The sequence below is a fragment of the Triticum urartu genome, unplaced genomic scaffold, assembly GCF_003073215.2.
Source record: "Triticum urartu cultivar G1812 unplaced genomic scaffold, Tu2.1 TuUngrouped_contig_4443, whole genome shotgun sequence".
In the NCBI taxonomy this organism is placed as follows: domain Eukaryota; kingdom Viridiplantae; phylum Streptophyta; class Magnoliopsida; order Poales; family Poaceae; genus Triticum; species Triticum urartu.
Window position 1 is genome coordinate 1 of NW_024115033.1, and position 12149 is coordinate 12149.

Consider the following 12149-nt stretch of genomic DNA (forward strand, 5'->3'; position numbering starts at 1 on the left):
TCGCCGCGCCCGACCACCGCTGGCGCCGCCCAGCTCCGGCGCCACCCCATCCTCCTCTGGCCACCCGGATCCGGCCTCTCCCCGCCGTCCCCGACGAACTCCGGCGAGCTCACCGGTCAACCTCGAAGTCCGTGCTCGAAGCCCCAGATCCAGATCTGGAAGACTAGTGTTGACCTCGTTTTCCCACTAAGTCATTTTATGTTTGCATTTTGAAGCCCTGTTCATCATGCCATAACTTCTCATGAGTAGCTCCATTTCATGCGTGTGTTATATCAAAATGTTCATCATGATGTGCTCTTTATTTTGTTCCATTGTGACATGCTTGTTTGAGTCCATATTGATGCCCAAATAGTTGATGCAAGAGTGTTATAAAATGTTAGATGCTGATTCTTAGCAGAGTATGAGCATTTGTCATTTTTGCTACATTTGTTGTGTGCTGCATATGGACTTGAGCTCTGCATGTGTTTTGGGCTATGCCATGCCATCTTTACAGGGGTGTATGCCATGTATTTTTTTGATCTTTGTGGTGACTAGCACAAGCATGCAAATTAGCTCTCGTGATATTGCTGTTTTCAGGGACTTAGAATTTCACCAAGTCTTTTCCCTACTGTTATTTTTATGTCATGTATTCATGATGCTACAGAGTGATCCATGCTTGTTTTGAGTATCTTCAATAAGGATGATTTTGACATATGGTTATACTCTATCCATCCATGCCCCTGATTGCAATTATGGATTGCCCTAGCATGACTTAATCTTGCTCTACCTTTGCTATAAAATGTTCCTGGCAGATTGTTTACATGTTAATCAATTTTGCCATGGTTGTTGTAGTTGAACCAAGCATGCTATAAACTTGTTCTTGCCTTGGCAAGCTTCTTGAACATGCCATATTGCTGATGCTATGCTTATTTTGTCATGCAATGCCTTGTATTGAGTGAATCGAGCTCGCGAAGATGTCTTCATAATTCTGTTTATGCCATGCCCAGTTTTCTGCTAAGTCTGAATCTGTTAACGAAACTTGCTATGTTTACATGGGTGCCATCATATCTTCTGATCCTTTTTGGCTTTTGGTCAGTAAGGGACTTTTGTGCTACGCTTTGAGTAGATTCATGCCATGCCTTGTATTGCTATGATCTGATCCTGTAGCATGTTGTTTGCTTGCTCTAAACATTGCTTCCTAATGTTAATTCCTGGCATGTTAGTATTTTCACTAAGTCTATGAAGCTGATATCTTTTGCACTTTTTCCATGCTTGTTTGAACCTGCTCTTGTGTGATTTAGCCGTAGCTCAGTGTTCATCTTTTGTCAAGCATCTTTAGTAGATCACTGCCATGTGCTTTGTTGTTATGTTGGAGTGCAGTAGCTTAGTTTCTTGTTGCATTCTAGGTGGCATTGTGTTGTTAATCGCAGAATTGTGTCATTCTTGTTTTGCTTGCCATTTGCAAAGCGTGCATCCGATTCCGGTGATCTTTATATCGATTTCGACCGAAATCATCTCATCTTTCCAGCGGCGCACTTGGTTTGCCAAGTTGATGTATGGTTCATTCTTTCCCTTCCGAAGCACGCATATGCATTGCATATCACATCCCGCATATCATGCCATGTTTTGCATCATGTTGCTTGCGCATTGCACCGTGGTTGATTGTTGTTTCCTTTGCTTGTGTTCTTGCCTTGGGTAGAGCCAGGAGACGAGTGCGTGATCGAGGAACCCGTTGAGAACGCTTACGAGGATCAAGCTTTCGTCAACTCTGAGAACTTTGCAGGCAAGATGACCATACCCTCGAAATCACTTCTATCTTTGCTTGCTAGTTGCTCGCTCTATTGCTATGCTGCGATACCTACCACTTGCTATATCATGCCTCCCATATTGCCATGTCAAGCCTCTAACCCACCTTTCCTAGCAAACCGTTGTTTGGCTATGTTACCGCTTTGCTCAGCCCCTCTTATAGCGTTGCTAGTTGCAGGTGAAGATGGAGTTTGTTCCATGTTGGAACATGGATACTGTTGGGATATCATTATTATTATATCTTGTTTACTTTAATGCACCCATATACTTGGTAAAGGGTGGAAGGCTCGGCCTTTTGCCTGGTGTTTTGTTCCACTCTTGCCGCCCTAGTTTCCGTCATACCGGTGTTATGTTCCTTGATTTTGCGTTCCTTACGCGGTTGGGTGTTATGGGAACCCCTTGACAGTTCGCCTTGAATAAGACTCCTCCAGCAAGGCCTAACCTTGGTTTTACCATTTGCCACCTAAGCCTTTTTCCCTTGGGTTCCATGGACTCAAGGGTCATCTTTATTTTAAACCCCCGGGCCAGTGCTCCTCTGAGTGTTGGTCCAAACTAGAGCCCCTTGCAGCACCACCTCGGGGAAACTTGAGGTTTGGTTTTAGTTGTACGGATTGCTTATCCGGTGTGCCCTGAGAACGAGATATGTGCAGCTCCTATCGGGATTTGTCGGCACATTCGGGCGGCTTTGCTAGTCTTCTTTTACCATTGTCGAAATGTCTTGTAACCGGGATTCCGAGTCTAGTCGGGTCTTCCTGGGAGAAGGAATATCCTTCGTTGACCGTGAGAGCTTGTGATGGGCTAAGTTGGGACACCCATGCAGGGTTTTGAAGTTTCGGAAGCCATGCCCGTGGTTATGGTCAGATGGGAATTTGTTAATATCCGGTTGTACAAAACTTGACACTTGACTTAATTAAAATGAATCAACCGCGTGTGTAGCCGTGATGGTCTCTTTTTGGCGGAGTCCGGGAAGAGAACACGGTCTCGTGTTATGCTTGAACGTAAGTAGCTTCAGGATCACTTCTTGATCTTTATAGCTTCTCGACCGTGCTTTGCTTCTCTTCTCACTCTCATTTGCGTAAGTTAGCCACATATATGCTAGTGCTTGTTGCAGCTCCACCTCACTACCCCTTTCCTACCTTAAGCTTAAATAGTCTTGATCGCGAGGGTGTGAGATTGCTGAGTCCCTGTGACTCACAGATTACTTCAAAACAGATGCAGGTGCCGATGATGCCAGTGCAGGGGACACGACCGAACTCAAGTGGGAGTTCGACGAGGATTCGGGACGTTACTATGTGTATTTTCTGGACGATCAGTAGAGGAGCCCAGTTGGGGCGATCGGGGATTTAGCATTTGGGGTTGTCTTTCTTTATTTTGGTTCCGTAGTCGGACCTTGATTGTATTCTGGATGATGTAATGCTATAATTATGTATTGTGTGAAGTGGCGATTGTAAGCCAACTCTTTATCCCTTTCTTATTCAGTACATGGGATGTGTAAAGATTACCCCTCTTGCGACATGCCTACTATGCAGTTATGCCTCTAAGTCGTGCTCCGACACGTGGGAGATATAGCCGCATCGTGGGTGTTACATGTTTATCCTTTACGCATCTTATTTTGCTTAGTACAGCGGTAGCATTATAAGATGATCTCTCACTAAATTTCAATGTATAAGCGTTCTCCCTGAGTATGCACCATTGCTACAGTTCGTCGTGCCGAGACACCACGTGATGGTCGGGTGTGATAAGCTCTACGTTCACATACAACGGGTGCAAGCCAGTTTTGCGCACGCAGAATACTCAGGTTAAACTTGACGAGCCTAGCATATGAAGATATGGCCTCGAAACACTAAGACTGAAAGGTCGAGCATGAATCATATAGTAGATATGATCAGCATAGTGATGTTCACCATTGAAAACTACTCCATCTCACGTGATGATCGGACATGGTTTAGTTGATATGGATCACGTGATCACTTAGATGATTAGAGGGATGTCTATCTAAGTGGGAGTTCTTAAGTAATATGATTAATTGAACTTTAATTTATCATGAACGTAGTACCTGATAGTATTTTGCATGTCTATGTTGTTGTAGATAAATGGTCTGTGTTGTTGTTCCGCTGAATTTTAATGCGTTCCTAGAGAAAGCTAAGTTGAAAGATGATGGTAGCAACTACACAGACTGGGTCCGTAACTTGAGGATTATCCTCATTGATGCACAGAAGAATTACGTCCTGGAAGCACCGCTAGGTGGCAAACCCGCTATAGGAGCAACTCCAGATGCTATGAACTCCTGGCAGAGCAATGTTGATGACTACTCGATAGTTTAGTGTGCCATGCTTTACGGCTTAGAACCGGGACTTCAACGACATTTTGAACGTCATGGAGATATGAGATGTTCTAAGAGTTGAAGTTAATATTTCAAGCAAATGCCCGGATTGAGAGATATGAAGTCTCCAAATAAGTTCTACAGCTGCAAAATGGAGGAGAATAGTTCTGTCAGTGAGCACACACTCAGAATGTCTGGGTACCACAATCACTTGACTCAGCTGGGAGTTAATCTTCCAGTTGATAGTGTCATTGACAGAGTTCTTCGATCACTGTCACCAAGCTATAAAAGCTTCATGATGAACTATAATATGCAAGGGATGGATAAGACAATTTCCGAGCTCTTCACGATGCTAAAGGCTGCGGAGGTAGAAATCAAGAAGGAGCATCAAGTGTTGATGGTCAACAAGACCACCAGTTTCAAGAACGAGGGCAAAGGGAAGAAGAGGAACTTCAAGAAGAACGGCAAGCAAGTTGCTGCTCAAGTAAAGAAGCCTAAGTCTGGACCTAAGCCTGAGACTGAGTGCTTCTACTGCAAAGGGACTGGTCACTGGAAGCGGAATTTCCCCAAGTATTTGGTGGATAAGGATGATGGCAAAGTGAAAGGTATATTTGATATACATGTTATTGGTGTGTACCTTACTAATGCTCGCAGTAGCGCCTGTGTATTTGATACTGGTTCTGTTGCTAATATTTGCAGCTCGAAACATGGGCTATGGATTAAGTGAAGATTGGCTAAGGACGAGGTGACGATGCACGTGGGAAATGGTTCCAAAGTTGATGTGATCGCCATTGGCACGCTACCTCTACATCTACCTTCGGGATTAGTTTTAGACCTGAATAATTGTTATTTGGTGCCAGCGTTAAACATGAACATTATATATGGATCTTGTTTGATGCGAGACGGTTATTCATTTAAATCGGAGAATAATGGTTGTTCTATTTATATGAGTAATATCTTTTATGGTCATGCATCCTTGATGAGTGATCTATTTTTACTAAATCTTGATAGTAGTGATACACATATTCATAGTATTGAAGCCAGAAGATGTAAGTTTAATAATGATAGTGCAACTTATTTGTGGCACTGCCGTTTAGGTCATATTGGTGTAAAGCGCATGAAGAAACGCCATGCTGGTGGGCTTTTGGAATCACTTGATGCTTGCGAGCCATGCCTCATGGGCAAGATGACTAAGGCTCCATTCTCCGGAACAATGGAGCGAGCAACGGACTTGTTGGAAATAATATATACTGATGTATGCGGTCCGATGAGTGTTGATTCTCGCGGCGGGTATCGTTATTTTCTGACCTTCACAGATGATTTGAGCAGATATGGGTATGTCTACTTGATGAAACATAAGTTTGAAACATTTGAAAAGTTCAAAGAATTTCAGAGTGATATAGAAAATTATCGTAACAAGAAAATAAAGTTTCTATGATCTGATCGTGGAGGTGAATATTTGAGTTATGAGTTTGGTCTTCATTTGAAACAATGTGAAATATTGAAGAGGTATCTATGTACCCTCTCGGTAATACACATCATAAGCTTGCAAGAAAATGACGAAGGAGTTAGTCACGAGGTGATGTATTATGGAACGAGTAAAGAGACTTACCGATAACGAGATTGAACTAGGTATGAAGATATCAACGATCAAATCTCGGACAAATAACATACTGATGGACAAAGGGAATTACGTATGTTGCCATAATGGTTCGACCGATAAAGATCTTTGTAGAATATGTAGGAGCCAATATGGGCATCCAGGTTCCGCTATTGGTTATTGACCGGAGAGGTGTCTCGGTCATGTCTACATAGTTCTCGGACCCGTAGGGTCCGCACGCTTAGTGTTCGATGACGATATAGTATTATATGAGTTATGTGATTTGGTGACTGAATATTGTTCGGAGTCCCGGATGAGATCACGAACATGACGCGGAGTCTCGAAATGGTAGAGAGGTAAAGATTCATATATATAGGACGATAAGATTGGGACACCTGAATTTTTTGGGGGGTAGCGGGTACTTAACGGGTCACCGGAAGGGGTTCCGGGCACCCCCGGCAAAAGTTATGGGCCTTATGGGCCAAGAGAGGAAACGCACCAGCCACAAGGGGCTAGTGCGCCCCCCATAGCAGGCCGGCCTAAGGAGGAGAAGGAAAGGTGGGAGGAAAAAAAAGTGTGGATTAGGATGCTCACTTCCTTCCCTCTCCCCCCTCTTTCCTTCCCCCTTGGGAATACATGGCAGGGGGGCGCGGCCAGGGCAGGAGCCCTAGGGCCGGCCGGCCACCAATGTGGCACGCTAGGCTGCCTCCACTCCCCCTCCCACCTATATATATGTGGGAAGGGGCGCCTAGCACCCCCTAGACAATTGTCTAGCCGTGTGCGGCGCCCCCCTCCACCGTTTACACCCCCGGTCATATTTTCATAGTGCTTAGGTGAAGCCCTGCGGAGATCACTTCACCGTCACCGTCATCACATCGTCGTGCTGACGGAACTCATCTACTACCTCGGCGTCTTGCTGGATCAGAAGGCGAGGGACGTCATCAAGCTGAACGTGTGCAGAACAAGGAGGTGTCGTGCATTCGGTACTTGATTGGTTGAAGCGCGAAGAAGTTCAACTACATCAACCGCGTTGTGAAACGCTTCCGCTTACGGTCTATGAGGATACGCAGACTCACTCTTTCTCTCGTTGCTATGTATCTCCATGGATAGATCATTGCGTGTGCGTAGATTTTTTTTTTTTGTTTTCATGCAATGATTCCCAACAACTCCATCTAGAAGTGAAGCATGAACATTGAGCTTTACTTGACCCAAGACCCAACACTGGTGGTAACCAAGGGGTAGATGTTGGAGTAGTAGGCTCAACCCGTGTTGGTATCACATCTGGAAAAGCAAGTATGTGCATGGTACTTACCCTTTACGAGATCAAATTTTTTCTTCGTTTCAGTTGACTGTACTGTTGATAGGTAAGAATCAATAAAACAGGCAGACACGTCATCTTGGAGGGGGGGGGGGGGAGGGGGTGAGTGCACCAACTCATTACCGACGTACCAAATTCAACATAACCTCATCATCGAACCCTACTCTCATCATCAAAAGCATGGCATAGGTAGATGAACCACTCATCACAAGGAGTAACGACACTCACATCCCGCATCAACAAGACCTTAGACATAGCATGCCAGAGCAATCTCGTCTTATTGTATGCACAAAAAATATGAAAAGAGTCCTCCTCCATGCCTCATAGAGGACATAGTGAGCAAAGCTCCAAGTCACGCTTCTTTTTGTTGCACCATGTCGCAAGTGAGTCCATGGCTAGCCTTCTAGCAAAGGTGAGTACTCTGCACTATACCATATCAATTTCCAGACATCACGATTTCCATCAGGATGGGAACTAGAGGAAGCAATGTTACCATTATTTAACTCATCAGAAGCTAAACGGCAAGAGTTACGGGCCAAAATATTCTTGATTTCTCTAGAGCCCACGCAATAAACTCCTCGTCAAAACTATGAGAAGGTCGAACCTTTTGGATCTCACAGATGTCAACTGGAAGAAAAAAAACTACTGCAATTTTGTATTATCTCAGTTCCATTGTGGCCCATAAGCTCACAGACCCACTTATACCTACACCGCCCTTCCGGAGAGATGAGACCTCCAGTAGGAACACGTGCAATCGAGCAATCCCGCCATATTCTAACTTCTCGACCATTTACAATCCTCCAAATTAGTCCCTTTTTCAAAAGTTCAAGCCCATGGAAAATAGCCTGCCTTGTCGATGAAGGGTTCCCTGTAAGGATTGTATCCTCCGATTTACCATTTGGGTAATACTTAGCCTTCATCAAATGAGAACAGAGACATGGTAAGCTAAGAGACGCCCAGCCTGTCGCGCCAACAAAGCCTGGTTAAAAAGCTTGAAATCTCTTAATCCTAGGCTACCCTGGCACTTCGGTCTGGTCATCCTGTCCCAAGCATACTGGTGTGTTTTCCTCTTCCCATGTCTGCGCTCCAGCAATAATTTTGTACCAAACGGTTCAGGTCATCACAGACACCAAGTGGTAGCTTGAAAACACTCATAATATAATTCGGAATTGACTCGACGACCGACTTAATGACTACCTCTTTACCTGCCTGAGTAGGGTCACCATCAAAAGAAAACAAACATTTTGTAAGTTTAACTTGTAGGTTCTACAATTTACCCTTTGTCATTCTCCCATAAGGGGTGGGAGGCCCCTGATATTTTTCTTCAAAACGAGAGGTGGTGACTTGCAGTGCACCCTTAACAGCATATGTGCCATTTTTAGGACAAAAGTTACCAAAGAGGACTGGACATTTATGGTGGTTGACGAGTTTCCCAGTTGCATGACCATACACTTCTATAAAAAAAAATCCAACATGATTTGCTTGCTGAACACAGGCTTTGAAGAACAGCAATGTATCATCAGCAAACAATAAATGTGAGATACCAAGAGCCCTTCTTGTGATTTTGAGTGGAGAAATATTTTCTGACATAATCCTTTCATTAATGAGAGTAGAGAGATCAGCAACAAACAAGAACAAATAAGAGGATGACGGATCACCATGCCAAAGCCCACGCATCGGTTTAAAAGAATCTAAGTTGATGCCATTAAATTTTACGGAATATCTCATCGAGGTCACACAAGACATAATCCGTTCGACCTATCGGTGAGTGAAGCCTTTTGCATCAGTTGCTTAAGGTTATTCCAATCAAGCCGATCATATGCCTTGGAGAGATCAAGTTTATAAGCACATTAACTTTTTGTGGGATCCTTCTCCTGCTTTATGTGATGGATACACTCAAAGGCCACTTGAGCATTATCGGTGATCATACGTCTTGGAATGAAAGCACTTTCAGAGGGAGAAATAATATCATCCAGAACTGGCCTAAGCCTATTAACTAGGCACTTTGGAATAACTTTGTAAATAACATTGCATAAGCTAATAGAACGAAAATCAGTATTTTTTTACCAGGTTCTGAAATTTTGGGTCATGACAATAACCGTGCCATTTACCACTGGTGGCAGGTTATGTATGCCTTACGAGCAGACAAGCACAACAATCCAAATCACAATTCTTGGAATCGAAGTGTACTATTAGTCAGAGGCTTGGGCATCCAAGGCCGCTTTCTTCTTGGCCGCCTTGGCCTCGCTGTACTCGCCGTAGGAGTAGGAGGCGAGGCCCCAGAGCGAGAGCGCGAGCGCCACGCCCTTCTCGCTGGTGAACTTCTCGTGCAGGAAGATGACGGCCAGCACCTCTGTGACCGGGATGAAGACGGCGATGAGGATCCCGGCGAACAGGGTGTGGACGCAGAAGATGACGCCCACGGCGCCCAGGAAGAAGAACTGCCACAGGATGGCGCTCCACACCAGCACCGTGTAGTACCGGGCCTCCCCTAGCTCGAATGTCTGCGCTTCCCTTGAGATCGCCTGCACGCACACACCACACACACAAAACATCTATTAGTATGTGTGTCTGCCTTACCTTTTTTTGTGAGCAATTAGTACTATGTGTAGTACTCTTTCTGTAAACTGATATATAAGGTCTTTTAGATCAGTAGTACTTTGCGTCTGCTTTTAGGCGTGGTCTAACTAACTGCGACATATGGAGAAACGCAGAAGTGCACGAGCAAAAGCATGATTTTTGATAGTGTCTAACTATGGTGACGCTGGCGCACTCAGTTACTGTCTGAGCTAGTTGTCCATATATGAGCCGTCCATCGAAAGTAGGAGGAGGATTTGCTTAACAAAGAAAGTAGGACGCTGTAATTATTCATGAGACACTTCCTGGAGTATTATTTTTGTACTCCCCCACCCCATGTTATTACAACGAGGCAACAAAGATATTGACTGTTCACAGCGCTCGACCAAGCCAAAGTAGCTGAGTCAGTCAGTCAGATAAGTACCAAAAGCCAACATAGCCAACATGTACATGATCACCGGTCCTGGCTGGAATGCGCTCGCAGACCCTAGTACAAAGTTGAGTCATTTATTTTGGAACGAAGAGAGTAGAAGCTTTGCCGATCTTCGGGGATCTTCCTAGTATCTTCCTTTATATGGACGAGATTATCCATGATTCGCCTAACAAAGAAAGCCTTTCCATCTGACTGTTCCACGTTGGTTTTGCATCATGCCTAGCTAGCTTTCCCTATTAGTAAAAAAATCATGCAGCAATTGTGTCTTATATGACGATTGATTGGGGGTGGGCCACGAGCATTGCTGCACAGACGACAGTCCCTGCACGATTCATGGACGACAAAGCCAGCTGAGCCTTTCATCACATCTGACGCGTGGTGCAAGGATCGTGCAAGGACCGTCGTTCGTCAAGTATTTTCGGTGGGCCACGCTCATGTCCGTCAAATTGTGTCGTCCAGATATTATTGTGTGCTCCCGTCCAAAAAAAAGAAGATAATATTCTGTCGTCCAGAACTTGTGCGTGGCAGTATCAAGCGGTGAAACAACATTTTTCTTGTGTGGGGGCTGGGGGTCTAGATCGATGATTCCTTGGTTTTCTTCACTGAAACCGTGTGGTATCTCCACTTAGAGCATCTCCAATAAGCCAACGGCCATTCGCGCGCCTAATGTCGCTTTTGGGTTGCAGCTGCGACGATGATGGGATGGCATCCATCCATGAAAAGAGAGGCTAGGAAGCAACGGCCGCCCGTAGCCACCATCAATGACCCGATTCCCAAGTTGAGTCATTTATTTTGGAACGAAGAGAGTAGAAGCTTTGCCGATCTTCGGGGATCTTCCTAGTATCTTCCTTTATATGGACGAGATTATCCATGATTCGCCTAACAAAGAAAGCCTTTCCATCTGACTGTTCCACGTTGGTTTTGCATCATGCCTAGCTAGCTTTCCCTATTAGTAAAAAAATCATGCAGCAATTGTGTCTTATATGACGATTGATTGGGGGTGGGCCACGAGCATTGCTGCACAGACGACAGTCCCTGCACGATTCATGGACGACAAAGCCAGCTGAGCCTTTCATCACATCTGACGCGTGGTGCAAGGATCGTGCAAGGACCGTCGTTCGTCAAGTATTTTCGGTGGGCCACGCTCATGTCCGTCAAATTGTGTCGTCCAGATATTATTGTGTGCTCCCGTCCAAAAAAAAGAAGATAATATTCTGTCGTCCAGAACTTGTGCGTGGCAGTATCAAGCGGTGAAACAACATTTTTCTTGTGTGGGGGCTGGGGGTCTAGATCGATGATTCCTTGGTTTTCTTCACTGAAACCGTGTGGTATCTCCACTTAGAGCATCTCCAATAAGCCAACGGCCATTCGCGCGCCTAATGTCGCTTTTGGGTTGCAGCTGCGACGATGATGGGATGGCATCCATCCATGAAAAGAGAGGCTAGGAAGCAACGGCCGCCTGTAGCCACCATCAATGACCTGATTCCCGTGGGTTCCGATCGCTTGTTGTACGAGTGCGACGGAACAGCTAGCTATACCGCGTCCACGTTACCGGATTCGATCGATGTGCTCGATCGGGCTCTCGTCGTCTTCAGCATGATCACAATTCACAGGCTACGCCAATAATTGCTTGGGTCCAAATGGAATGGGCGGCGCGGGCCTTCTCCTAATTGCTACTCCGATCCTGCCCAGCGAGCACGTATATACTACTCACACGCCATCCGCGTGAACTGACGAAATACCGGTCGTTTTGGGTGTAGCCGTCCTATTGATGCCAATGGCCGTCTGCCAGGAGGAATGGTCCAAGGCCAATCTTTTCGAAGGCGGTGAAATCATTCGGGGGAAGGGAATTCAAGTGCGGATGGCTACTGTCCAGGGGAACGACTCTGGGTCACGACCCGTCTCCGTGCATGACCCAGGGAAGGAAGAGAAACTACCGTCGCATACTCCTACTCTCCTGGTCTAGTAGAGTGTAGAGAGAGGAGTGAGGGACATGGGCAGTTGGGCAGCGCACCTGGAAGTCGTTGTTGACGATCATGCCGACGGTGCAGAAGGCGGTGGCGAAGAAGCCCATCACCAGCTGCATCTCCATCACCAGCGCGTAGGTCACCAC

General features: G+C 45.5%; 1 protein-coding gene across 1 annotated transcript; it reads right to left on the minus strand.

Annotated features, from left to right (window-relative positions):
* Window positions 1-9030: 9030 nt before the first annotated feature.
* On the minus strand, window positions 9031-12143 carry LOC125527831 (purine permease 3-like). The gene is made up of 2 exons (XM_048692341.1): window positions 12051-12143; window positions 9031-9551 (listed from the first exon to the last, which is right to left on the minus strand). The coding sequence occupies exons 1-2, from the start codon at window positions 12126-12128 to the stop codon at window positions 9219-9221; spliced, it is 411 nt and encodes a 136-aa protein (XP_048548298.1). The 5' UTR covers window positions 12129-12143; the 3' UTR covers window positions 9031-9218.
* Window positions 12144-12149: the final 6 nt, after the last annotated feature.

What these genes read in the sequence shown, in the direction of transcription:
- LOC125527831 (XM_048692341.1), bottom strand. Translation starts at nt 12,128, where the DNA reads ATGGAGATGCAGCTGGTGATGGGCTTCTTCGCCACCGCCTTCTGCACC. An exon ending in TCGTCAACAACGACTTCCAG is followed by an intron (nt 9,552 to 12,050) that starts GTGCGCTGCCCA and finishes GTGTGCGTGCAG; the next exon opens with GCGATCTCAAGGGAAGCGCA.